At 42.8% G+C, this 24,218-nt stretch overlaps 1 protein-coding gene across 1 annotated transcript in view; it reads right to left on the reverse strand.

The window, feature by feature from the left end:
• LOC106545502 (uncharacterized) overlaps window positions 1–16,810 on the reverse strand; it is a 28,447-nt gene extending 11,637 nt beyond the window's left edge. The window contains 6 exon segments of the mRNA XM_087707993.1: window positions 577–1,014; window positions 8,670–10,138; window positions 12,091–12,217; window positions 14,263–14,345; window positions 14,514–14,637; window positions 16,420–16,810. Of these exon segments, the coding sequence (XP_087564119.1) occupies window positions 577–1,014; window positions 8,670–10,138; window positions 12,091–12,217; window positions 14,263–14,345; window positions 14,514–14,637; window positions 16,420–16,635 (2,457 nt within the window). The 5' untranslated portion in view covers window positions 16,636–16,810.
• Between the last annotated feature and the right edge of the window lie 7,408 nt (window positions 16,811–24,218).

Genomic DNA, 24,218 nt, shown 5'->3' on the forward strand with positions numbered 1-24,218 from the left:
TCCTAAGTCGAGAAGTCCCAAGGAGACTTCTTGGATTCAGGTTTGGAGTCTACATCCCTGCTTTGGAAGCCTTCCATTCCCAGCCATCCAATCAGAGCTGAAGAAGCTTCTTGGATGAGAAGAAAAACGTCTTCAAAGAAATTCCAGAAAGTCCAGTTGCCTCTTGAGAAAAAGCACCTTTTGGACAACCATGACTTGGATGGCTGCTCCGTAGACATCCGGCTGGATAAATCATTTATCAACCTATTTGAAGTAGTCCTGACTATTTGAAGTAGTCAGGACAAAAAGCAGGACAGTAAATACTAGCTTTAAGCCACATTAATAGGATCTTGCAATTCTATAAGTGTATCTATCATCCTCTCTTTTTACTTACTGGAAAACTAGGAAGGATTTTTATGTTTACACACACACACAATCTATCTCCCAGTGTCATATTTGGGGGGCCAAGGTATCTTTTACATTGTGGCTGCCCACTCCGCCTCTTCCATAGTCATTCCTACATATTATGATGTCATTCTAACAACAGTCTCTCTACACGTTTTCTCTGTAACTGGCAAGAGGATAAAACTCCCTCACCTGCCGCCCCTTTCCGGGCTCCGGGGCGGCTGTGGAGCCGAGGAGGCAGCCTTCGGCCAGGGCCACCGCCTGGGCGCAGCTTTCCGCCCCGCACTCCCTCAGCCAGCCCGCCAGCTCCGGAGGCAGCAGGGCCAGCAGCTGCTCCAGCACCACCAGGTCCAGCATCTCGGCTTTGCTGCTCCGCTCGGGCCGCAGCCACCCCCGGCACAGCCGGTGCAGGCGGCTGCAAAGCGCCCGCGGCCCCTCGGCCTTCCGGGAGCTGCAGCTCCGGAAGCGCCAGCGCTCGGCCTCGGAGCTGCTGGGCTCCTCGGAGAGGCCGCTCTCCGCCTGACGGGGAGATCCCCGGGCCTCCATTCGGTCTCCGGTTTCAGCGCAGCCCCGACGGGGGAGGTGGTGAACTCCCTTCGAGGCCGCCTCCCCCACCCACTCGCCCCGCCCCTTTTCCCGGTTTCACGCGGGGGGAGGGGAGAGTAGGAGAGGTTTCGCTCCCTGAGAGCTTTTGCGCCTCAGCAGAGCAACTGTATTTCGTTCCCGCCAAAATTTAACGCGCCGTCCTGTCCTCCGCCGCTCCCCGCCTGAAGGGGAGATTCCCGGGCCTCCATTCGGTCTCCGGCTTCAGCGAAGCGCCCACGGGAGGAAACTCCCTCCGAGGATGCCTTCGATCACAGCGGATCCTTCACTCTCCACCCTTTCCCCGATTTCCAGAAGGAGAGGCGGGAATAGGCTCCGCTCCCTCAGAGCTTCTGAGGCGAAGAGCAGTTGCAAATCGCTCCCCCTATAATTTCCCCCCACCTTCGGCCAGAGAGTGCTGCATCCTAGAGAAGGAAAACGCTATGAACACCACCACCCCGCCGCCGCGTTTCCTTCTTTTGCCTAGAGAGTCTCCCAATGGAACCCACCGCTTCTCCTGTCTTCTTGCTCTGCATCGAAGGCTGTCAAAGATCTGCGCGCGCGCGCCCTTCTCTGCTAATGGTGACAAAGTCGCCCAGAGTCGGGCTGGTGGGAGGTTGGGAAAAGGATGGGGACTGGGATGGTGTGTGGAGAAAGCATGCGAAGGAGCTGGGCATGATGGGTACCAATAAAGGAGAATATTTGTAACTCAGGGTTGACATGATGGGGTCCTTCGTGCTCTCTGAGCTTGCTTGTTTTCTTTCTTTTTTAAAAAACATTTTTTTTTAAATTTAAATATAACCATACATATTTTATGGACAGTTCTTGAGTGGGTCAATTCTTTTTCAAATCACTTAAACAATAACCGTACAAACAACTATATATACGTATTTCAAATCTTTCAACTTCAACAATATTAGTCTCTTTCCATAATCCTTTATCATTTTTCCAATAGTTCATAAACATAAATAGCATTTCTTTGTGCCCTTTATTTTTTATTTTCTACTAAAATATCACTTTAGTAGAAAACCAGGGGGGCATTTGCCCAGGTTCGCCTGGTGCGCCAGTTGCGGCCCTACCTGAATCGGGAGGCTCTCACGACAGTCACTCGAGCCCTTGTGATCTCTAAGCTGGAATACTGCAATGTGCTCTACATGGGGCTGCCCTTGAAAAGCACCCGGAGACTTCAGCTAGTACAGAACGCGGCCGCGCGAGTGATTGTGGGCGCACCTCGGTTCGCCCACATAACACCTATCCTCCGCGAGCTGCGCTGGCTGCCTGTAGATCTCCGGGTGCAATTCAAGGTCTTACTTACCACCCATAAAGCGCTCCATGGTAGTGGATCTGACTATCTGAGAGACCGCCTTCTGCCAATAACCTCCCTGCGTCCCATCAGATCGCATAGAGCGGGCCTCCTCCGTATTCCATCCGCCAGTCAGTGCCGACTGGCGACCACCCGGAGGAGAGCCTTCTCAGTTGCTGCTCCGACGCTATGGAACAATCTCCCCGTGGAGATTCGTACCCTGACCACAGTCCAGGCCTTCCGTACAGCCCTCAAGATCTGGCTAGCCCGTCAGGCCTGGGGATAAATTTTCTTGCCCCTCCCGAATACTGAGTGAATGTTGTGTTTTAGTACTTTTTAGTTATTTCACATTCTCTTTTGTATTTTGTCTTTCACTCCCCTTCCCTTACTATTGTAAGCCGCCCTGAGTCCCCTCAGGGAAAAGGGCGGCCTATTAATGCTAAATTAAATCTAAATCTAAAATCTAAATCTAAAAATATTTAATATTTTAAAAAATTCCACCATAGCTTCAATGTTCCAAATGCCTAGGGTTACTAATAACTCCAAATATTAACAGTATTTAATAATCCCGGGAATGTATCTCAAAGTTTCCATAATTTATAATCTTTACTATTTTAAATGCACAGTATTTTTAACACACTATTAATATTATTAATGCCATTAAATTGACTAATCCTAAATTTCTACATACTAATCTTTACTTATTGGGGTTATAATAAATATATATTGTCTATTAAATGTGTATACCACTATTTTGCATGCATGCATATATATGTTGTATGTATGTATGTATGTGTGTGTATATATATATGTATGTATGTATGTATAATATATATATATATATTTATATGCACAAATGCAACACCAACACCAACACACCCACCCACTTTTTATTAATGTATTTTCTCATTATCCGTACTCTGAGCTTGCTTGTTTTCTTGCAGACATTTCATTAGCTGAAATAGATAACATCACTGCTTCCCCTAGCACTGATGTTACCTAGTTTGAATAATGAAATGTTTGCAAGGAAACAAGCAAGCTCAGAGACCACCAAGGACCTCTCAAGATAGGTATGATGGATGAGTGGGGCTGAAATGAAGCAGCCTTGGATGGAAATTGGTTTGATTGTTGCTTCTGGGCACCCCACCTCCCATCCTCTTGGAAATGTGAATGCATTCCTGGGATAGGTGGAGAACTGATGGAGGGTTCTGGAAATGAGAGAGATGGAAAGAGCCCCAGGGCAACTAGTAAATTTATTTATCTATTCTTAAATAAGCAAGAATAGAATACAGCTAGTCCTCAACTTACAACAGTTCATTTAGTGACTAAAGTTACAGCACTGAAAAATGTGACTTATGATCTTTTTTCAGTTACGATCGTTGCAGCATCCCCATGATCATGTGATTAAAGTTCAGATGCTTGGCTACTATTTCACATTTATAACTGTTGCTGTATCCCAAGGTCATGTGATCCCCTTTTGTGACCTTCTAAGAAGCAAAGTCAATGAGGAAGCCAGATTCACTTAATAACGGGATTACTAACTCACTAACTGCAGTGAATTACTTAACGGTGGCAAGAAAGGTTGTAAAATGGAGCAAAACTCACTTAATAAATTGCTCACTTAACAACAGATTTTGGGCTTAATTGTGGTCGTAAGTTGAGGACTACCTGTACAGAATAACTGTGTTGGAAGGGACCTTGGCGGTCTTCTAGTCTAGCCCCCTGCTCAAGCAGGAGACTGCCCAGAATTGCTGGGAATCAGATGGAAGGAAGGAAGGAGGGAGGGAGGCAGGCAGGCAGGCAGGCAGGCAGGAAGGAAGGAAGGAAGATGGCTTTTGTTACAGCAGGAATACACTATTGGAAAACCTAAAGAAGGTCTCCTGGACTGGGCAGGTCTGGTGATTGATAAGAGTTGGCACTGCTTTGATGGCTCATCAATCAGCAATGATTTATGTGATGGCTCAGTTCAAACAGCACCATTTCCTCAGCATTGACACAGCGGTAGTTTCCACACTGAATTTGACATATTGTTTTAAACTTCCCAGTCTAGCATTGCTTTGCCCCAGCCAAGTATGAGAAAAAGTTTCAGGCAATAAATACACAGAATGAAAATCTGAAATAATTTATTCAACAAAGCAATTAAACATTTTTGCTGCACATTATAATGTAGATAAGAAGATAGTTACAGATAAGGGAATAAAATAATTAAGTTATATTCAGGGAAGGAGTATGTCCAAGGAAAAGAATACAAAGCCAAAGATGGACTCTTAACCCTGCAATTTCATTCTGTCCCCCTCTGATAATAGAATAGAATAGAATTCTTTATTGGCCAAGTGTGATTGGACACACAAGGAATTTGTCTTTGGTGCACATGCTCTCAGTGTACATAAAAGGGAAAAATATAAAGAGAGGGAAAATGCATTCATCAAGAATCATAAGATATAACACTTAGTGATAGTAATGTTACAAATAAGTAATCAAATCATATTAGGAAACAAACAGAACAACATTAATCGGAAAAATACAAGCAACATAGTTATATTAAGTGAGAGGAGATAGGTATTAGGAAGGATGAGAAGAATAATAGTAATATAGTCTTAGTAAATAGTTTGACAGTGTTGTGGGAAGTAGTTGTTTAGCAGAATGATGGCATTCGGGGGAAAACTGTCCTTGTGTCTAGTTGTTCTGATGTGCAGTGCCCTTTAATCTAATCCAATCTAATCTAATTTAATATGGGCCATTAATCTTGGAATTCCTGGTGTTCTCCTGTCCCATCTCTAACTAGGGCTGATCCTGCTTATCCAGATAAGGTTGTCCAAGTGCCAGAAATTGCCAATTGGGTTTTACTCTTACCTGAAGTTTTGAGGAAACCAGTTAATCGATCTGTTCATCCAGTATCTTCCATAATGAATTTCAGTACTGGAAATCTCTCCTTTGGTTTCTGCTTTGATCAAGGATGGAGAATCAATCTGATCTTTCAACTGTACATATTTTATCTCCCAATCTCAGACTTACCTTTTAAGCTAAAAAGTCCCAAATGTTGCATTCTTATTTCTGAAGGAACGTAAGCCAAATTCCCAATAACCAAATCAGTTATTTACTAACCAACTGCATTAAGTTACAAGGTCGGGCTTCTTCTTATCAGACACCCCCCAAATGGGGCTACCACAATTTCAGCCCAATAGGGCAAATTCAGTCCAGCTGGTCAATTTCTTGTTAAGCAGGTTTTGAAATCATTCAATTAAAAAAATATTTTCAGTTAACAATTGGCTAAAGATTGCTGATAGATAAATTTGTGGCAGGTAGTTCTCGATTTATAACCATTTGTTTAGTGACCATTCAAAGTTCACCGAAAATTATGACCATTGAAGCATCCTCATGGTCATGTGATCAAAATTCAGATTGGCAACTGGTATGCCATTTGCTGTGTCCTAAGGTCACGTGATCACCTTTTGTGACCTTCTGACAAGCAAAGTCAATGGGGAAGCCAGATTTCAGTTAACAACTGTGTTACTAACTTAATGTGCAATGATTCACTTAATTGTGGCAAGAAAGGTCGTAAAATGGGGCAAGACTCACTTAACAACTCGCTACCTCAGAATTACAGGGTTCTATCTGACATTTTCGACGAAAATGAGTTAAGAGTGTGACAAGGTTCTATATACCATGACTTAAATTTTTAAGAACTTATTTCATAAAATTTTTAAATAAATTCACCACAAATAGCAAAATTACAAGTTTCTATTTACACTAACACATAAAAACTCAGAACTAGTATTTTTTTTTTTTTTTAGTATTTTTATTGTCACTTATAGGCCGCCCTTTTCCCTGAGGGGACTCAGGGCGGCTTACAACTCATGGGAAGGGGGTGCAAGACAAAACGTAAAAATAATATGTGAGTACAAATAACTACAGGGTTATATTTGCAGCAGCCAATTGACATGCTTGGTTGCTCCCATGTGACGTAGCAAGGATGGAGCCTGCAGCGCCTAGTGTTGCCTCTGTTTCTGGACACATGAATCAGAGGTGGTATTCAGCAGGTTCTGACCAGTTCTGGAGAACTGGTAGCGGAAATTTTGAGTAGTTCAGAGAACCAGGAAATACCACCTCTGACTGCCCCTGCCCCCATCTATTCTCTGTCTCCTGAGTCCAGCTGATCGGGAGGGAATGAGGATTTTGCAGTAACCTTCCCCTCAAGTGGAGAGGGAATGGAGATTTTACAGTAAGCTTTCTCTGCCACTCCAAGCCACACCCACCAAGCCATGCCATGCCCACCAAGCCACGTCCACAGAAACGATAGTAAAAAGATTTGAATCCCACCACTGACATGAATATCGAAACAATGCCTCTTTTCCACGATATGGAAGCAAGTTCATACTTATATGAACCAAGTGGATCCGAGTATGTTCCAGAAATTGAAGATGACCAATCGGATATGGAACTTTTAATTGAAAATGAGTGAGTATTCTGTGCTTTAAGTCGATAACATTCACTAACGCTATTGCAATGCAGTCCTGAAACCCTGCATTTTGATTCTGGTAATAATTGTGGCTACGAGTCACACTCAAATATACATGTTTCAGGGCACTGCAATTAAAACTGTGTAATCTATACTGAAGTATCACAACTAAAATTCACCCAGACACAATCAACAGTAAGGTTCAAGGCAACCTTCCCTATGGAAAATTGGAACACAGTCACCATCTGTGCCTTTGAAAGGAAGACGAGGAGTGTTTGCGGGAAACCTGCTTCGGCAACACCGCCTGCCACATCTGTTACATTGCTTGTGCCTAACACAGAGTTATAGGTACACACACTATCCAAAACAAAACAAGATGACATAGAAAGTATGTTCAAATGGATGCATAAAATCGATAACGACTATTGCTGCACCATTTTGAAGAAACCGTTATGCAACACTAGGGTTAAATAGTAATTCTTGGTATTAAGACATGCATTTACATTCTTACCTTTAATGCTGAACCTTCAAATAGTAATTTACAAGCATGTTATGGTCACAAAAACAATTTTGAGTTAATATCAAGTTAAATTCAGTGCTTTTTTCAAAAGAAATTATATTAAACTTTGTAATTCTCATTTTTATGGTGTAACTTAGTGTGACAAGGTTCTATCTGATATTCGGAGCCTCCAGCATGACCCCAAGATGAGTCACCATTGGCCTCATTTTTTTTCTCGCATGCATTATTTGTTGGTAGGCTCTCATACCAAAATTTTTCCTCCTACATACAATGGGGTAACCAGTTCAATTTTTCAAATGTTTAAGGCCCATTTCCCGCAAAATGGTTGCAACACACACAGAACCCTGTAATTCTGAGGTAGCGAACTGTCTTGTTTAGCAACATAAATTTGGGCTCAATTGTAGTCACACGCCGAGAATTACCTGTATGGGAATACAGCCAAACAGAAAAAAAGGAGGGGAAAGTGGGGAAGAGACACCTGAACAAAAGAGAAAAAACAAAAGGAAAATCTCCTCTCTCTTGCAATCCAAATCTCTAACCATTGCACCTGATTGTCGACTCCCTTAGACAAAGGATACAGGAGGCCATGTTCAAGAAATCATCAAATTCCATCATGGAATTTGGGAAATGTATACACAAAATAATCTGGGCAATGTAGATTGGAAAGAGGGACATGCAGTTTGGAATTTATTTATCTTGGTTATATTGAATGTTAAAGACCCATATAAATCACCTTAAGGTACGTAAATCTCAAAAAAGCATTAATATGGACTTTTACTCAAGGATGAATGGCTAATTGGATTTCATTTATATTGGTTATATTAAATGTTAAAGACCCATATAAATCGCCTTAAGGTAAATCTCAACAAATGATTAATATGGACTTTTACTCACGGATGAATGGCTAAAAGATTATTTTAAAAATTGCACACATCCTTTTCAACACTTTCTACAGCTCAGGGGTCCCCAATCCCCAGTCCGTGGACCTGCACTGGGCTGCAGCATGCCAGAAACTGGGCCGTGTAAACAAGCCCCATCTGCAGGATGTAGACAGCACATGAAACCAGACCCTCTCCGGTCCGTGGAAAAACCTCTCTCCACGGAACTGGTCCCTGGTGCCCAAAAGGTTAGGAGCCACTGCTATAGCTTGGTGGATCATCTTTTTCTTCCCTCTACTGGGGTACACTACCACCACATTTCGTTCCAACATTCCTTTAGCCATCAACATGGCAACCAAGTTCCACAGGAATAATCCCATTGAAAGATCTCCTCTTCCTCATATCTGGGCATGCATGGAGTATAGGGCGAGTGAGAAGAAAGTTCCCTTATGCTGCCTCAGCCTTCCTCTCGCCTATTTCTATGTCTGGTTCAGTGAAGGCAAGGCAATTCCTCTATCATATCTTTCCTCATGTGTGAATGTATGCTTCCTCACCAGCGTGGATTCTTTGATGGTAGGTGACGGCACTGGTACTACTGAAGCTCTTTCCACACTTCATGCATTTATATGGTTTCTCCCCTGTGTGAAATCTTTGATGGGAAATAAGTTGCCCTTTCTGAATAAAGGTCTTACCACACTCAGCACATTTATAGGGTTTCTCCCCAGTGTGGATTCTTCGATGGTAGGCAATGGCACTCTTGCTACTCAGGGTCTTTCCGCACTCCATGCATGTATATGGTTTCTCACCTGTATGGATCCTTTGATGGGAAATAAGTTGTCCTTTCTGAATAAAGGTCCTCCCGCACACTGTGCATTTATATGGTTTCTCACCTGTGTGTTTCCTCTGATGGCGGGAGAGGCCACTGTTATAGTTAAAACTCTTTCCACACTCCATACATTTGTACGGTTTCTCCCTTGTGTGGATTCTTTGATGGGATGTCAGGTTATTGTTTCTGCTGAAGCTCTTTCCACATTCCATACACTTGTATGGCTTTTCACCTGTGTGGATCCTTTGATGGGAAATAAGCTGCCCTTTCTTAATGAAGCTCTTCTCACATTCCATACATTTATAAGGCTTCTCTCCAGTGTGGATTTTTTTATGGCAAAGCAGGGCACTATTCCGAGGAAAGCTCTTTCCACACTCCCTGCATTTATATGGCTTCTCCCCCGTGTGGATCCTTTTATGACAAGTAAGATCTCTGCTTTCAATGTAGCTCTTCCCACAGTCCATGCATTGATATGGTTTTTCACCTGTATGGACCTTTTGATGGCGAGTCAGATGACCGTTGGTTCTGAAGGCCTTTCCACACTCTATGCAGTTATATGGCTTCTCTCCCGTGTGGATCCTTCTATGACGCATAAGATCTCTGTTTTCAATAAAGCTCTTGCCACACTCCAGGCATTTATAGGGCTTTTCACCTGTGTGGATCATTTGATGGCGAACGAGGTTACTGTTTGTACTGAAGCTCTTGCCACAGCTCATGCATTTCCACGGCTTCACCTCTGTGGGAAATCCTTCATGGGAATTAATGTAAGTGCTCAGACTAAAACCCCTCCCAAATTTTATAAACGTATGTGGTTGGTGTTTCCTGTAGAGTTTTTTGGGCAAACCAAGAGAGAAGAAAGTATTAACATTTCTTCCATATTGTCTGCAACCATACTCTTTCCTTTTAGCCTGACTTCTACAATATTCATGTAAATTAAATGTATTTGTCTCTCTCTGGTCACATCCAGCGTATTTTCCATTTGTGTTTTCTTCCTGGATTAGGAATTGATGGATTTCAAAGGGGAAAGAAGTGGGAGAACTCTTTCCTCCATCTTCTGTGTTGCTTTTCTCTTGGCTTTCTGGACCCCCTTGATGGCCAAACATCAGTTCTTCCACTTCATACTCAACTGTTTCCAGTGGTACCAACCTTGGCTGCTTGTCGTTCTCAGTGGTCTGCCTATCCCCTGCTTGTAAAAAAAGGAAAAAGAAGTTCCTGTTAGAATTTAGAAAGATGAATGGGATCTCCTTATTATGAATATACTCCAGGTTTCAAACTTGGCAACAGCTGTTGGACAATGGTAGGAAGGTAATTTGACAATCGCAATTTAATATACTCACTATATATTGTATACATGGCATTTTGGATTACATTTCCACAGAGGGTCGCCTATACAGCCATGATTTTGCAGGAGATGACGCAAATCCAGTGACTCCCAGAGCAGTGTGACAGAGGACAAGGGGCCAATCTAGCCAACCTAATAAAAGTAAAATGTAGATCCACTTTGATCAAGTGGTTAAGGAACCAGACTAGAAGTGAGGAGACTTGAGTTCTAATCCAGGATGAAAGTCTGCTGGGTGACTTTGAGCCAGTCACTTTCCCTTGGCCCAACTCATTCACAGGGTTGTTGTTAAGGGGTAAATAAGAGGAGGAAGCAATATGGTGTATATTCACTGCCTTGAGTTATGTATGAAAATAATAAAGGTGGGAAATAAACAAACAAACAAACGCCCATACTCAGGCCTATACACTGGCAATAACAGTGACCCCCTCAATAGTTCTCCAATCTTATTGTATCTATAGACTGCAGCCCTGACCTTCCCAAGGGAAAAGATGATACAGTAGGACTATCATTTATTTAACCCCTGTGAGAAATTGGAAAGCACCCAGAAGACAATACTGCTCAAAATTAGAGGAAGCTGAGCAAATCAGGATGAGTTGACCAAAGGTTTGTCTTCCTGGCTTATTTGGAATTCCAGTCCTAAGGAACTGGATGCTTCTCTCTTCATCTTTGATTCTCCCATCTACAATTCCTGCTCTACTAATGGGAAATAAAGTTGACCAAGAACCGTATATAGAATAATGGTAAAATGCTGTTCTCTTCCTGCTCAGAAAAGGCAGGAATGTGCCCCATCTTCAAGAGGCTGTCACTCAACTTGGATATTCTGAACAACTACACGAGTCTCCTACCTCCCTTTTTGGTGGTTGAGAATGGGGTGGGGTTGCAGCTGCTAAAATTTGATTCTGGAGGGGTGGGGTGATTGTATCCTGCATTGAGGTGGTTTGTAACTTGGGGTTATCACTGAATGTTGCTCCTAGATATGCAGACATGCCTGTTATAACGCCTCTCGGAACTGGAGGCAGCCTTCAGTCACTCATACCTTTGTCATTGAGCAGCCTATTGGCAATAGCAGTAGCGCTTAGACTTATGTACTGCTTCATAGTGCTTTAACAGCCCTCTCTAAGCGGTTTATAGAGTTAGCATATTTTCCCCAACAATCTGGGTCCTCATTTTACCAAACTCAGAAGGATGGAAGGCTGAATCAACCTTGAGCCGATGAGATTTGAACTGCTGAACTACAGCTAGCAGTCAGCTGAAGTAGCCTGCAGTACTGCACTCTAACCACTCTGCCACCTCGGCTCTATTGGACTCTTCTCTCTCTGAGTCTGTGAGTGAAGATCCATTTTTATTAAGGGCCACTGGATTCATATAGTAAAATAAAGAACTATATGAGGCAGGTAAGAACAATTGGCCCCCAGTATGGTTTCATTAATGTAATGGAAAAAAGTAATCTGTGATATGAAAACAGCTAAATAAAATAGGGGAGAAATTGATGTTCTTATTTGTAGTTTCCTCTGGCTTTACACATTCACACCAGTCCTTTTCTTGGCCAATGGAGAAATATCATGTCTTCCTCCTGGATGGTTTTCTTTGTTGGCCTTGCCAAAAGACTCTGGACATCCTGGCAGTTTCCTATCCAAGACCAAACCACATATCAGATCCTGTTTAATTTTTGGAGATTAGGAAAGTGGTAATTCATGCAATGGTCAGGTAGGAGTCTGCATCACCCTAGACCGTTGCATAGAAATATGTTCCTATCCCTAAAAATCTCTAATGAATGGAGCAAAGAGGGATCTTACCCAGAGTGGCTATATTCAGGGAAATCTCTAACATGACCTCCCTCCACAAGGCTCTTTGGCTTCCACTGAGTAGCGCCCATTCCTCCAGCGTGAAGTCCACAGCCACTTCCTCAAAGGATATGAAGCCCTAAAAGAGGCAGACAATATCATTTACCATACCATGCCGGGAACAACTTAAGTGCAGTTTTTTTTCACCTGGGAAATCTGTATTTCATGTTCTTGATTTTTAGGTGAATAGGCTTCTGTGTTTCTGTAACTGTGTTATGCTTTTCTTATTGATTCAAATTTGATAAATAAACTCATAGGATTAAAATAGATGTCCAACAACTTTCCAGGGTTTATGGAGATTCTCAGTCATGCAGGTCATGGCAGACATAATCTATTTCCAATCTACAACACAGGCTCCAGACCCATTTGCACCACTCAGGTGACCCTGAAGACACAGATAAACCTCCAGGTGACCTCAATGACTCTCTAAAAGAATGCAAATTACCAGCTGTCTGCAAGAAGTATAACCCATTCCCCATCATCCAGTCCAGTCCAAGCTGAAGAAGCTTCTTGGATGAGAAGCGAAATATCTTCAAAGAAAAAAACAGAAAATCCAGTTGCCTCTTGAAGAAGCACTTTTGTGGTTTTCCAGAGTTAGACCATCGCAGAAAATAGCAGTCTAATCTTTGTTTGAAAACCTCCTGCGATGGAGCCCCCACACCTCCAAAATGAAAAATTTCTCCACTGCTTAACAGTTCTCGAGTTAGGAGATTCCTCCTTATTTCGAGTTTGAATATCTCGCTATAAACCATCCACATTTTAAAATGTTTTAAATGGTATTCTGCACTCTTATACAATGCCAATATACAGTATTTGCTTCTTTCACCTATTTTAATTTATGTTCATTATACAGGTAATCCTTGACTTACAACCATTCTTTTAGTGACCAAAGCTGCACAGAACTGAAAAAAATGACATGATGAGTTTTCACACATGATGTAGCAGTATCCCTTGGTCACATGATCAATACTTCAGCCCTAGGCAACTGACATGTACTTATGACAGTTGCACTGTCCCAGGGTCATGTTATCACGATTTGTAACCTTCTCAGCCGGCTTCCGGCAAGGAAAGTAAATGAGGGAATCTGGATTCACTTAACAACAGTGCAATTCACTTAACAACTGCAGTGATTCACTTAACAACTATGGCAAAAAGATGGTAAAATGGAGCCAAACTCCCTTAACCACTGCTTTGCTTAGTAACAGAAATCTTGAGCTCAGTTATGGTCATGAGACAAGGATGTTACCTCATGACTTATATTAACTTACCTCAGGTAAAAGAAAAAAAATTAATTTCTCTCAACAACAAATTGCATTTCTTTATTACAATACTAATAAATAATCGAAACTACACGGTTATGGATGAAGCATATAACAGTGATAGCCATTGTCATCGGGGCACTTGGCACCATGTCCAAGAATTTTACAAGATACATCAACAAATTGAAGCTTCCTGCAATAACATCAGCGGAACTGCAAAAAACTGTGCTACTCGGAACATCTTATATTTTAAGAAGGTACTTGGTTGATACCTAGGACGCTGGCAGCAAAACGTATCAACCATTAGCACCTGTTACTCGTATTTGTAATGCATTTTTGAATGTTCAGTTGGCTGAGTTTCAGGTTTAATGAATAAAGTATATTATTATTGTTGCTGTTGCTGCTGTTGTTGTTATTATACAATTGTATCACAGCGGCCAGTTGTTTCGCCGGATTTGGCATTGGTTACTAGTCGGGCCCCACTCAGGGGCCTAGGACGTCGTAACATATTTTCGTAATATGCGTGCAGATCCAAGCAGTGCGGCTTTTTGCATTTGACTGATGGTGATTTTGTCAATTTTTAACTGTTTTAAATGTAATTCCAGTGCTTTTGGAATAGCACCCAGTGTGCCAATTACCACTGGAATTACCACTGTTGGTAATACATGTTACCGTTACCTTTATTACAATACCAGCCTCTCAGTTTGTACATTTTCTTTTTGTAGCTCAACAACACTCCTGAAGGCAATACTAAACTGAATAGGACTCAACAGGAAGTGTGGCCTCCACACCCTCTTTTGCTGAGGAGCAGGTTGTGCACTGAGCCCCATACCAAACAGTCCCCTCGTGGGATTCAATCCCCTACCTGAGTTGGATGCACACATGCTACTTCTGCTCCATCATAAACAGGGACCATTTCATGGATTTCCATTAATGTTCTTCCTTGCCCTGTTAAGGAGAGAAAGGGGAGGAAAACAGATTATTGTAGGATTTGTGAATAAGGCCTGGGGATGCACAATAAAGGAGAAAGGCCTAGAATTTCATTGCCAAAGCAGTTCACGAATAGAAGGAGCCTGGGCTTTCAGAAGATACATTGACTAAGATACATTCACTTACATGGAGGAGTGACCTGAGGTGGGTCTTCTTGTGAGATCCTCCTGAAAAGCTCTCGAGAAGGGCTGGGTTGATCTCCTCTTCCAAGTGAGTCTGCTGAGATCTCCTCCATGAAGAGTTCCTGTATCTAAAAAAAACCAAACTGATTTATGATCCACTTTTTGATGACCATGACTATAACTTCCTTGCCTTGCCTTCTACCCAACCCAAATCCAACTGCTAATGATTAATCTTTGTATTTGGCTATTTCTGGATAAATGCTCTGCTGCTTCTGTGCTTCTTTTGATTATTTCTTCTTTTTATTCTTTTTTTTCCTGAGTTCTTCCTCTACTTCTGTTTCTTTATCAAATTTGTTTCCTGCCCATCTGATCACAACTCTGGGTGACTTACTTTTGCTCTTTTCTTCAAGGATGTGGCCCCTTTTTTCCTTGTGGTTTTAATAATGTCCGTTTAGAGCCATGATCGCCCAGTGGTTAGAATGGAGTATTGCAGGCTGACTCTGCTCACTGCCAGGAGTTCGATCCTGACTGACTCAAGGTAAATTCATTCTTCCATCCTTCCAATGTCAGTAAAACAAACACCCAGATTATTGGGGGCAATAGGCTGACATTGTAAACCGCTCAGAGTGCTCCAAAGCACTATAGGGTGGTATATTTGTCTAAGTGCTCTTAGTATATGTTCCACCTGGCGTATTTAGATTTAGATTTAACAACAAGCTTGGTTTTCTGTTGCCTCTTGCAACGGGGAGATCTCTGGCCTAGCAGTTAAAGCATAGTGGCATTGTAATGCTTTGGTGGGGAAGGCCCATGTCCTAAGCCTATTAAAATTGCAGTTGAAGGGCAACTCGAGCAATGTATTTCATTGGGTCTCTAACTGCCTATTAAGTTTAAATGTTTAGTTCTACATATTCTTTTCAAGTATAGAATAGAACAGAATAACAGAGTTAGAAGGGATCTTGGAGGTCTTCTAGTCCAACTCCCTGCTGAGGCAGGAAATATTATACCATTTCAGATAACTGACTGTACATTCTCTTCTTGAAAACTTCCAGTGATGGAGCACCAACAACTTCTGGAGGCAAGTTATTCCAATGATTAATTGTTCTAACTGTCAGGAAATTTCCCCTTAGTTCTAAGTTGCTCCTCTCCTTGATTAGTTTCCACCCATTGCTTCTTATTCTACCCTCGGGTGCCTTGGAGAATAGCTTGACTCCCTCTTCTTCGTGGCAGCCCCTGAGATATTGGAACACTACTCTCATGTCTCCCCTAGTCCTTCTTCTCATCAAACTAGACATACTCAGTTCCTGCAATCGTTCTTCATATGTTTTAGCCTCCAATCCCCTAATCATCTTTGTTGCTCTTCTCTACACTCTTTCTAGAGTCTCCACATCTTTTTTACATCATGGCAACCAAAAATGAATGAAGTATTCCAAGTGTGGTCTTACCAAGGCATTATAAAGTGGTATTAACACTTCACGTGATCTTGATTCTATCCCTCTGTTTATGCAGCCTAGAACTGTGTTGGCTTTTTCGCAGCTGCTGCACACTGCTGTCTCATATTTAAATGGTTGTCCACTAGGACTCCAAGATCCCTCTCACAGTTACTACTATGTAGTAACTACATAGTTACATACAGTTACATACACAGTTACATACACTACATACACAGTTACTACTATATGTAGGCAAAGTTCCATTTTAAGCACCAAATAATACCGGTAGCATTCATGCCTTATTTAGTATCATTTTTTCACTGTCTTGATAATTCTTTCTACTAATTTGCATCTGTGCAATGTACCACTTTTGAGAATAGTTCCTGAAAAGATGGGTAAGGCCTTGAAAGAATTTGGCAATTCAGGTCATTGCTTGTCATATTATCATCTTAGAAAGCTCCTGGAATGAAATTCTCTCACCTGCCCCTTTGCCAGCTCCTCAGGGGCTGCAGGGCCGACCAGGCATCCATCAGCCAGGGCCACCGCCTGGGCATAGCTCTCAGGCTCGGACCTGCGGGGACCCTTGGGGATGCCCCTTGGGCTGCCTCTTCCCCCAAAATCTCCTCTGCTTCCCGGCCAATTGACAGGCTCCCAGGTTTCGGCGGCTCCTCTCCCTGCAGACCATTGGAGTTCCATTCTACCTAGTCAAGTCACTTGTCCACAAAGTGACTTTCAATCCATCAAATCAGAAGAGAGCTGGAAGGGACCTTGGCGGTCTTCTAGTCCGACCCCCTGCTCAAACAGGAGACCCTATACCATTTCAGACAGGCGGCTGTCCAGTCTCTTTTTTTAAAAAAACCTCTTTAAAACCCAAAACTTCCGAGCTGTTCCAACTAGTTAACTGTCCTCACTGGTAGGAAGCTCCTCCTTAATTCCACGTCAATTTATAACAGTCCAGCTATTAGGAAAATAGCTCTAGAATAGCCTCATAAATATTCTCTCTGTGATTTGTCCTCCTAAGAGACATCACAGGCAGGATCAGATGCCTTCCTCTTCCAAATTCAAGAGGGAAAAAAATCAACCAAGAACCGCAATCCAAATGTCCATTTGTCTCCCCTCTGAGCAACGCGCCATCCAGAATACCACCGCCACCACCCTCGCCGCCCCCAGGACCTTCCAGGATCAGAAAACGGGCCACTTGCGGAACGAGGGCGCAGGCGCTTTCCAATCTCTCCGGATCGCTGCAGGTGCCGAGATCCACCCGGGGACCTGCAGGATAGCCAATGAGGATGATGCGTGCAGGGCTTCCCAGCCTATTCCCACCCTGGGGTGGGCAAAAGGATCGTTCTCCCAACACTCAACAGCCTCTTCCCAGCCTTCCTGGTTAAACCCGCTTTTTGGGGGAGGTGGGGGGGATTTGCAATTCGGCTTCCTCGCTTTTTTTTTTTTGTGCTGGTGAAAACAAGAGCCGCTCCCACCCTCTTTGTCTACAGGTGCCTCTGCATGGAGGGCGAGAGAGCGCTCTTCCTAGAGAGGCAAGGGCTTCTTTCTTTTTTCTTTTTGTTAGGCGACCCTCACTTCCAGGCAACGAAGCTTTACAGCGCATGCTCAGCTTCATTCGGCCATTATCCTTTCCCAGAGCGTCTCGCCTCTCTAGGAAGGAGCGCTAATGCTCGGCCTTATTCCCTTCCTGGAAGGCAAGGAGCGAGCGGGGAAGTCATGGTGGGATTGAGGATCCCGGCTTGTTTTGCCGTCGCTCTTCCCAGGAGCAACCAGCGACGAAACAAAATCACAGATCGCTGGGAATCTGGGAAGGGGTTGAGGGTGACTGGGGAGAGGGGAGACCCATTTGCACCCCAGTAGGAAAACAGGATGAAGGGCAACCCTTCCCCGGCTGGCTGTCGGGGTTTCCAGCGTTCCAGGAAACTTTTTTTTAACAGTATCAGAGTTGGAAGTGACCTTGGAGGTCATCTAGTCCAACCCCCTGCTCACGCAGGAGACCTCTAGTAGGGATTCGAACCTCCGACCTTTCTGATCGATAAGCTTAGTTTCTTAGCCACTCAGCCACTTGGAAAGGATCTTCCTAACTTGTACTTGAAGGGAAGAGGCTTTGGCTGGCTGTCTCTCTCCAGCCTCCTCCAGGGATCAAGTATTAGGAGTGTGTGGGGGCGGGGGTCCTTTTGTGTTGGAAATCTGGAGGAGAGGCTGGATCTGTATCTGAGAGATGTGTGGGGAGGAGCCCTCTCTCTGTCCAAACCTTCCAGAACAGAAGAGTGCGGGGGTGGGTGGGTGGGGAGGTAACTGTCCTCCTCGATTTAACAACAGTTCATTTAGTGACCATTCAATAATTCATAATTCAAACCTTCATTGTCAGTGCACAACCTGTATACAAACTGAGATTGGTTTGAATTGAATTGCAAACTTACAACAGCATTGAAAGAAGTGACTTATGGCCATTTTTCAGTGACCATTTTAGCAGCATCTCCATAGTCAATTCAGATGCTTGGCAACTGACTTGTACTTAGGACAGTTGCTGTGTCCCATGGTCATGTGATCACTTTTTGCAACCTTCTGACAAGCAAAGTGTCTGGGAAGAGCAGATTCACTTAACTGGGTTACCAATTTAACAACTTCAGTTATTCCCTTAACTGTGGCAAGAAAGGTTGTAACATGGGGCAAAACTCACTTAACAAATCTTTCACTTAACAAAAATTTTGGGCTCAATTGTGGTCATTAAGTCAAGGACTATGTGTATGACAGTTGATTATCATGGAAAAGAGGAGGGAGTTATTGCCTATCTACTGCTGATTATGGATCTTCCTGGACTTTCATTCTAGAGGGATTTTAATTAAAAGATCCAATGGGACAAACTTCTCCAAGCAAAAACATGATTCTCTGCAATTGGATTACAAGGACTACAGTAATCTGCTATTCTGATTTTTGTTTTGTTCTGTTTTTCAGTTCGGAATATATGCAAGCATGTCAACTTGATTTTTAAAATTTATTATAAAATATATAAGCTGCCCATCTCACCAAGAGGCAAGTCTGTTAACTTGCTTTTGAAGTTACTCCTTGTCTAGTATGGAAAATAAATCATAGCCAAATCCTGGTTTGGTAAAATATAGATGTGATTAAAGATTGCTCTGTAGACCAGGAAATTTTTGGTTCCTGTTGGAGGTGCATTAGAACAGATTAAAAAAAAAAAGATATGCAAAGGTCAGCAGAACTGAGAGTGGGAAAAGTCTTTCCTGCCATTCAAACTGGAAACAGTAGAGAATTTTGGAAAACAACCAGCCAGAACATCTCCCATGATGGCACTATCAGTTCAGACATTCAGCATTGGCGCTTCCAGAATTTCTGCTATCAGGAGGCCAAGGGGCCCCTGGAAGTTTGCAGCCAACTCCACCAGCTTTGCCGTAAATGGCTGAAGCCACAAAGGAGCACCAAAGCTGAGATGCTGGATCTGGTGGTCCTGGAAAAGTTCCTGGCCATCCTGCTTCCAGAGATAGAGAGCTGGGTCAGGGAATGTGGAACTGAAACCTGTTCCCAGGCAGTGGTCTTGGTTGAAGGGTTCCTTCTGAGCCAGGCAGCAGACAATGAGCTGGGAATGAAGCAGGTGAGAGAACTTCATCCTTGTAGCTGAAAAGGATTATAATGTGTTCCAACAATGTCAATGATTTCTTAAGTGTCTAGTTAATCTTTCTTGGAATGCATAATTGGAGAGTTTTTATTTAGGCAAATGATTCTGTTTCATTTACCAGATAATTCCAGAGAAGGGGAAACCTCACATTATTTCTATTACACACACACACACCATATTTTCCGGAGTATAAGATGCTCCGAAGTATAAGATGCACCTAGCTGTTGGGGAGGAAAACAAGGGGGGGCGGAATCTGCCTCTGCCTCCCAGCAGTTTGCCTCCTTGCAGCAAACAGCTAGTTTCAGTTTCAGTGCAGTTTGATTAGCACAAGCAGCTGATTGGGCCTCCCAATGATCAGCTGTTTCAAACTGCAGGGATTGCCATTGCCTATTGGCGCCTCCCCATGCCTCTTTTTAAGCCTCCACATCCCATTTTTAGCGTCTGTATGTCCCCATCTTTGGCCTCTCTACACCCCATTTTCTGCCTGTTCCGGGCAGCGAGGATTGGAATGTGCGGAAAATGTGGCACACGGAGGCCGAAAATGGGGTGCAGAGGCCAAAAATGGGATTTGGAGGCCGAATATAGGGCATATGGAGGCAACAATAGGCAATGGCAATCCCTGCAGCCTGAAACAGCTGGTGCTCAGGAGGCCGATCCAACCAATAAACTGCTGCTTGTGCTAATCAGGCTGTTCTAAAACTGAAATAGGATGTTTGCTGCAAGGAGGCAAATTGCTGGGAGGCAGAGGCCAAACGGTGGTGGCCAGTGGGTGGGCGAGACTACATTCAGTATATGATGCACCCAAATTTTCACCCTCTTAGAGTAGGGAAATGTAGCTTATACTCTGAAAAATACCGTATATATTTCTAGATGACAAGCCCAGCATCTTCTGAGCCATCACACTGCCTTTTATGTCTATTATTTATTTAGAAAATGTATATTGCCGCCGACTTGCACATGGTGACTCAAGGCGGCTTACAAGGTCATAAAAACACAATATAAAAGAAAGAAAAAGAAAAAAATAACAACCCCCCCTCCCATCCAGACGACAACATACATTCATACTAGCTATTTAATGAGCTCCATCCCACTCTGGGTTCCCCAGCAGAACATTTTGAGGACCTTCTGAAAGAGTGTTAGAGTGGAAGCCTGTCTAATTTCTGGAGGGATGATCTTCCAGAGAGAGAGCACCACCATGGAGATGGCCCTTCTGGGTCCCACCACAGAGCCAAGGTGGCGCAGTGGTTAAAAGCAGCACTGCAGGCTACTGCTAGATCAGCAGGTCAGCGGTTCAAATCTCACCGGCTCAGGGTTGACTCAGCCTTCCATCCTTCCGAGGTGGGTAAAATGAGGACCCAGATTGTTGGGGGCAATATGCTGACTCTCTGTAAACCGCTTAGAGAGGCCTGAAAGGCCTATGAAGCGGTATATAAGTCTACTGCTATTGCTATTGCTATCTCCTTAGGGGATGGGACCTGCAACATACCTTGCCTCCCTGTTTTAGTGGGTCAGATAGATGTGACTGGCAAGAGATGGTCCCTCAGCTGTCCATCATAAAGAGGATATAAATAAAAATGTAAAACTGGCCTGCTATATTGGACCTCTGGCTCATCTGGTTCAGCAATCTCTTCGCACAGTGGTCCACCAACAACACAAGGAAGCCCACTATTCTCCCAGTAGATATCATCAAGGCTAATAACAATAGATACCATGAATTGGTCCAACTCTTTTGAACCCAGCCAAGCTGGTAGCATCCATCTCATCAGGGTTTCTAATACTAGCTGGTCTTTCAGATGGAGGAACCATGGAAGGAAATGGTCATAGTGCATCCCAAAGAAAGGGGAGATCTATTCAGTTCCTCTTAAGAACTGCTCTTTGGGAAGATCTCCCAGGACAATCTAGTTTGGGTCACTTTGTCAAGTAAGAGAGGGTCTTTTCTGAAGGCAATGGGACTGAGCTTCTTTTACACCGAATCCTAGGCTTGTGCATGAGATGGCTTTTGTGTATAGTGCTTCCTAAGAGCTTATTCATAAGTCTTAAAAACTGTTTTTCCTCATTTTCTCTTGTTCACAGGGAATGAAAAGGCATTCAGCCCTGAAAAGTCTCCTCTTTGTAATGGAGCAGAAACAACAGCTATGACCCCAACTCAGGTAGGGGAAGCTTCATCGGAGAATGGAACCATATGGGGGCCTCAGGCTCAGATTATGGCCAGTTCTTTAGCAAGATGGAGTCTTCTCATGTCACACTCAAACAACTTGATTTGCTCTACAGAGTTGATGTGAAAATACAAAATCCAGTATCTAAGACAGGTGTAAAAATAGAAAATGCTTTTACATTTTATGGAAATACTCAAAACAATTACAAATGGAATGAGTGAAGTCAAGCATAGCATAAAAACTACTACAAGTGTAGGAAAAATGCTTTGATTATATGGTAATAATGTGAAATATAGGTTTCCATGTAAATACTCTTCACAATTAAAAGCAAAATATTTCATACAATAAAAATGTTTCAGTCACACTATAAAGAAGTAACAAGCTGTGAGATAAAAAGATTTCAGTGAAGTCACACAGGATTTCCAAGCTTGCCTCCAAGATACCAATAAAGAAGAATATTTGTAGCTCAGTGCTGATGATGTTATCTAGTTTGGGTAATGAGACATGCAAGAAAACAACCAAGCTCAGAAAGCACCAAGGACCCCTTATTGTCGCCAAGAATTTGAATAGTAGTAGGAGGGAAAACCCCCTATCTTGGATAGGTGTTGTCTAAAGTCCCTGTAATTTGCTCACCCAGGCAGGAGGAGGGTGGAGCATACTACTCCCCTAAGCACCTGTGCTGCATTCTGTGCCATGGGAAGCTCTTTTGCTGGTTTGTATCCTGAATGTAGCTAAATCATATAAATTGAAATAATCCTGTGTACTTTGGAATAGCTTCATCAACTTTGTAGAGTTATTCCAACAATGCAAGAAAATGTGCATTCATTGCAAAATTGTGTGTTTTAATTGTATGAAATAAGAGGAAATTTAGCTTGTCCTTCCATGGGGCTATCTGCTAAGGAAAATATTCTTCCTCTTTCAGGATTCTGTCTCCTTTGAGGAGGTAGCCATGAATTTCACAGAGGAGGAATGGGCACTGCCGGATTGTGGCCAAAGAGCCTTGCATAGGGAAGTCATGTTGGAGAATAATCGGAATGTGGCTTTTTGCTCTGGGATTAATTAAAGGGGAAAGAAATTTTGTAGTTATAAATACATCAGCAGCATCTTTTGGCTGAAGGAGGTGCTCTTGTTTATCTCCTGAGAAAAGAGATTGAAAGGTACCTGCTCAGGTGTGTGCTGGGATCATTTTTGATACACCTTAATGAGTTTTCCAGACATAGATATACACTATGCAAAAATACCTAAGGTCATTAAAACTCTACGTTTAGGGGCATGACATAATGCCTGTATCTGCTCTGGACTGTTATAGCATTCTGAGAGTTTCTGGACTCTTGATTATGATATGACATTTTAATGCAAGACCAAGGACAACAGAATACTCAACATTAAAAGGATAATGCATATATAATGACATATAGCACATTACTATTATTTTGTTAAAGCGTGGATCCTATAGTTTTGCAATGTTTTGGCCAGGTCTCAAATGCATGTACTATGTGAACATTTACACAAAAAAGTTTCTTAAGCTTCATAAAGTATACAGAAACCATATCAATGTTTTGAGTGTGGAAAGAGGCTTAGTAGCAGCAGCTACCTAATTTCTCATAAAAGGATCCCCACTGGAGAAAAAAAACATACAAATGCGCAGAGCGTGGAAAGAGTTTTAGTCAGAACTATACTTTTATACAGCACAGAATTCACACAGGAGAGAAACCATATAAGTTTCCGGAATGTGACAAGAGTTTCAGCAGAAAAAGTCTACTTACCACAAAAGGATCCACACAGGGGAGAAACCGTATCAGTGCACTGAGTGTGGAAAGGGCTTTAGGCTGAAAAGTATGCTTACATCACATCAAAGGATCCACACTGGGAAGAAACTATATATATGTGTAACATGTGGGAAACAGTTTCGTGAGAGAAGTAGCTTTATGAAAGATAAAAGAATCCACACAGGAGAGAAACCGTATCGGTGCACAGAGTGTGGCAAGAGCTTTATTCAGAAAGAACTTACTTCCCATCAAAGGATCCATACTGGGGAGAAACCGTATAAATACATCGAGTGTGGAAACCATATAACTGTATGGACTGCAGAAAGACCTTCAGTCGAAACAGTAATTTTATACAACATAAAAGAATCCACACTTTGGGCTGAAGAAGTGAAGCAAAGGCTAAATGTCCATTTGATTTCATTCAGTTGCTAAAATTAACTGAATCGGTGGCTCAGACACTGAGCTTCTCGATCAGAAAGGCTGGCAGTTTGAATACCTAGCGCTACATAATAGAGTGAGCTCCTGTTACTTGTCCCAGCTTCTGCCAATCTAGCAGTTTGAAAGTATGTAAAAAAAATGCAAGTAGAAAAATAGTAACCACCTTTGGTGGGAAGGTAACTGTTCTGTGTGCCTTTGGCATTTAGTCATGTCGGCCACATGACCAGACACATCTTTGGACAGCGCTGGCTTTTCAGCTTTGAAATGGAGATAAGC

The sequence above is a fragment of the Thamnophis sirtalis genome, unplaced genomic scaffold (genome assembly GCF_051295495.1).
Source record: "Thamnophis sirtalis isolate CommonGarterSnake01/CBP01778 unplaced genomic scaffold, rThaSir2_p1.2 scaffold_3, whole genome shotgun sequence".
NCBI classification, from domain to species: domain Eukaryota; kingdom Metazoa; phylum Chordata; class Lepidosauria; order Squamata; family Natricidae; genus Thamnophis; species Thamnophis sirtalis.